This window comes from Merops nubicus, unplaced genomic scaffold (assembly GCF_000691845.1).
Source record: "Merops nubicus isolate BGI_N331 unplaced genomic scaffold, ASM69184v1 scaffold14625, whole genome shotgun sequence".
Classification (NCBI taxonomy): Eukaryota; Metazoa; Chordata; class Aves; order Coraciiformes; family Meropidae; genus Merops; species Merops nubicus.
The window spans coordinates 4,210-4,845 of NW_008609054.1; the positions used below are offsets into that span (position 1 = coordinate 4,210).

Here is a 636-nt window from a genome sequence, read left to right on the forward strand (position 1 = left end):
TCCCCATACCCTGATGGGGAGGACTGATGCCAAACACCAGCTATTGTTGCTGCTCACAGGTGAGGTTTAGGCAAGGGCTTCTAAGCAACCTCCTAATCCGAGGTGTGGTGCTACCTCAGTCACCCTGGCTTGTGGATGCTCAGCTCCACCCCTGAAGTGGAAGGGTGGTGCTTGGTGAAGGGCCTCTTCCACAGCTGAGCTTGCTTGGTGGTTGCACCATCTCGCCCCATCGTTGGTGGCTGTGGCTGCTCAGCCACAGTGGCCACGAGCAGAGGCAGGAGCAGGTCTCCAGCTCAGGCTGTGTCCCTCGTGCTCGAGCAGAGCCCGTCCTCCTACAGCTCAGGGGTGCGTGGTGGCAGAGAGGTGCTGGCAGAGGTGCTTGATGAAGTCTGCTTGGCACTGCGGCAGGATGCGGTTAATGACAGACGTGGGGATCCAGCCCTGGGGGAGAGAAAACACCCCGAATTTGGTCCCACTGAGGCACCCATCCCGGGGAGGAGGGTGCATTTGCACCCCGGGAGGCAGCCCTTTGTTGCCCCACCCCACATAACACGGTGGTGGCACTTGCCTTCAGGTCCATGCTGAGGAGCCAGGTGAAGCGGGTACGGCCGGGGGCCCCCGCCAGCGGCTGGAGGG

The 636-nt window shown here is 61.9% G+C and overlaps 1 protein-coding gene across 1 annotated transcript in view; it reads right to left on the reverse strand.

Annotated features, from left to right (window-relative positions):
* Positions 1-339: 339 nt before the first annotated feature.
* The window catches only part of LOC103773132 (steroidogenic acute regulatory protein, mitochondrial-like), a 3,802-nt gene continuing 3,505 nt past the window's right edge, over positions 340-636 (reverse strand). Inside the window, exons 6-7 of the mRNA XM_008940488.1 lie at positions 569-628; positions 340-441 (exon numbers count right to left, since the gene is read on the reverse strand). Coding sequence (XP_008938736.1) covers positions 340-441; positions 569-628 — 162 coding nt within the window. The remainder of the gene's footprint in view (positions 442-568; positions 629-636) is intronic.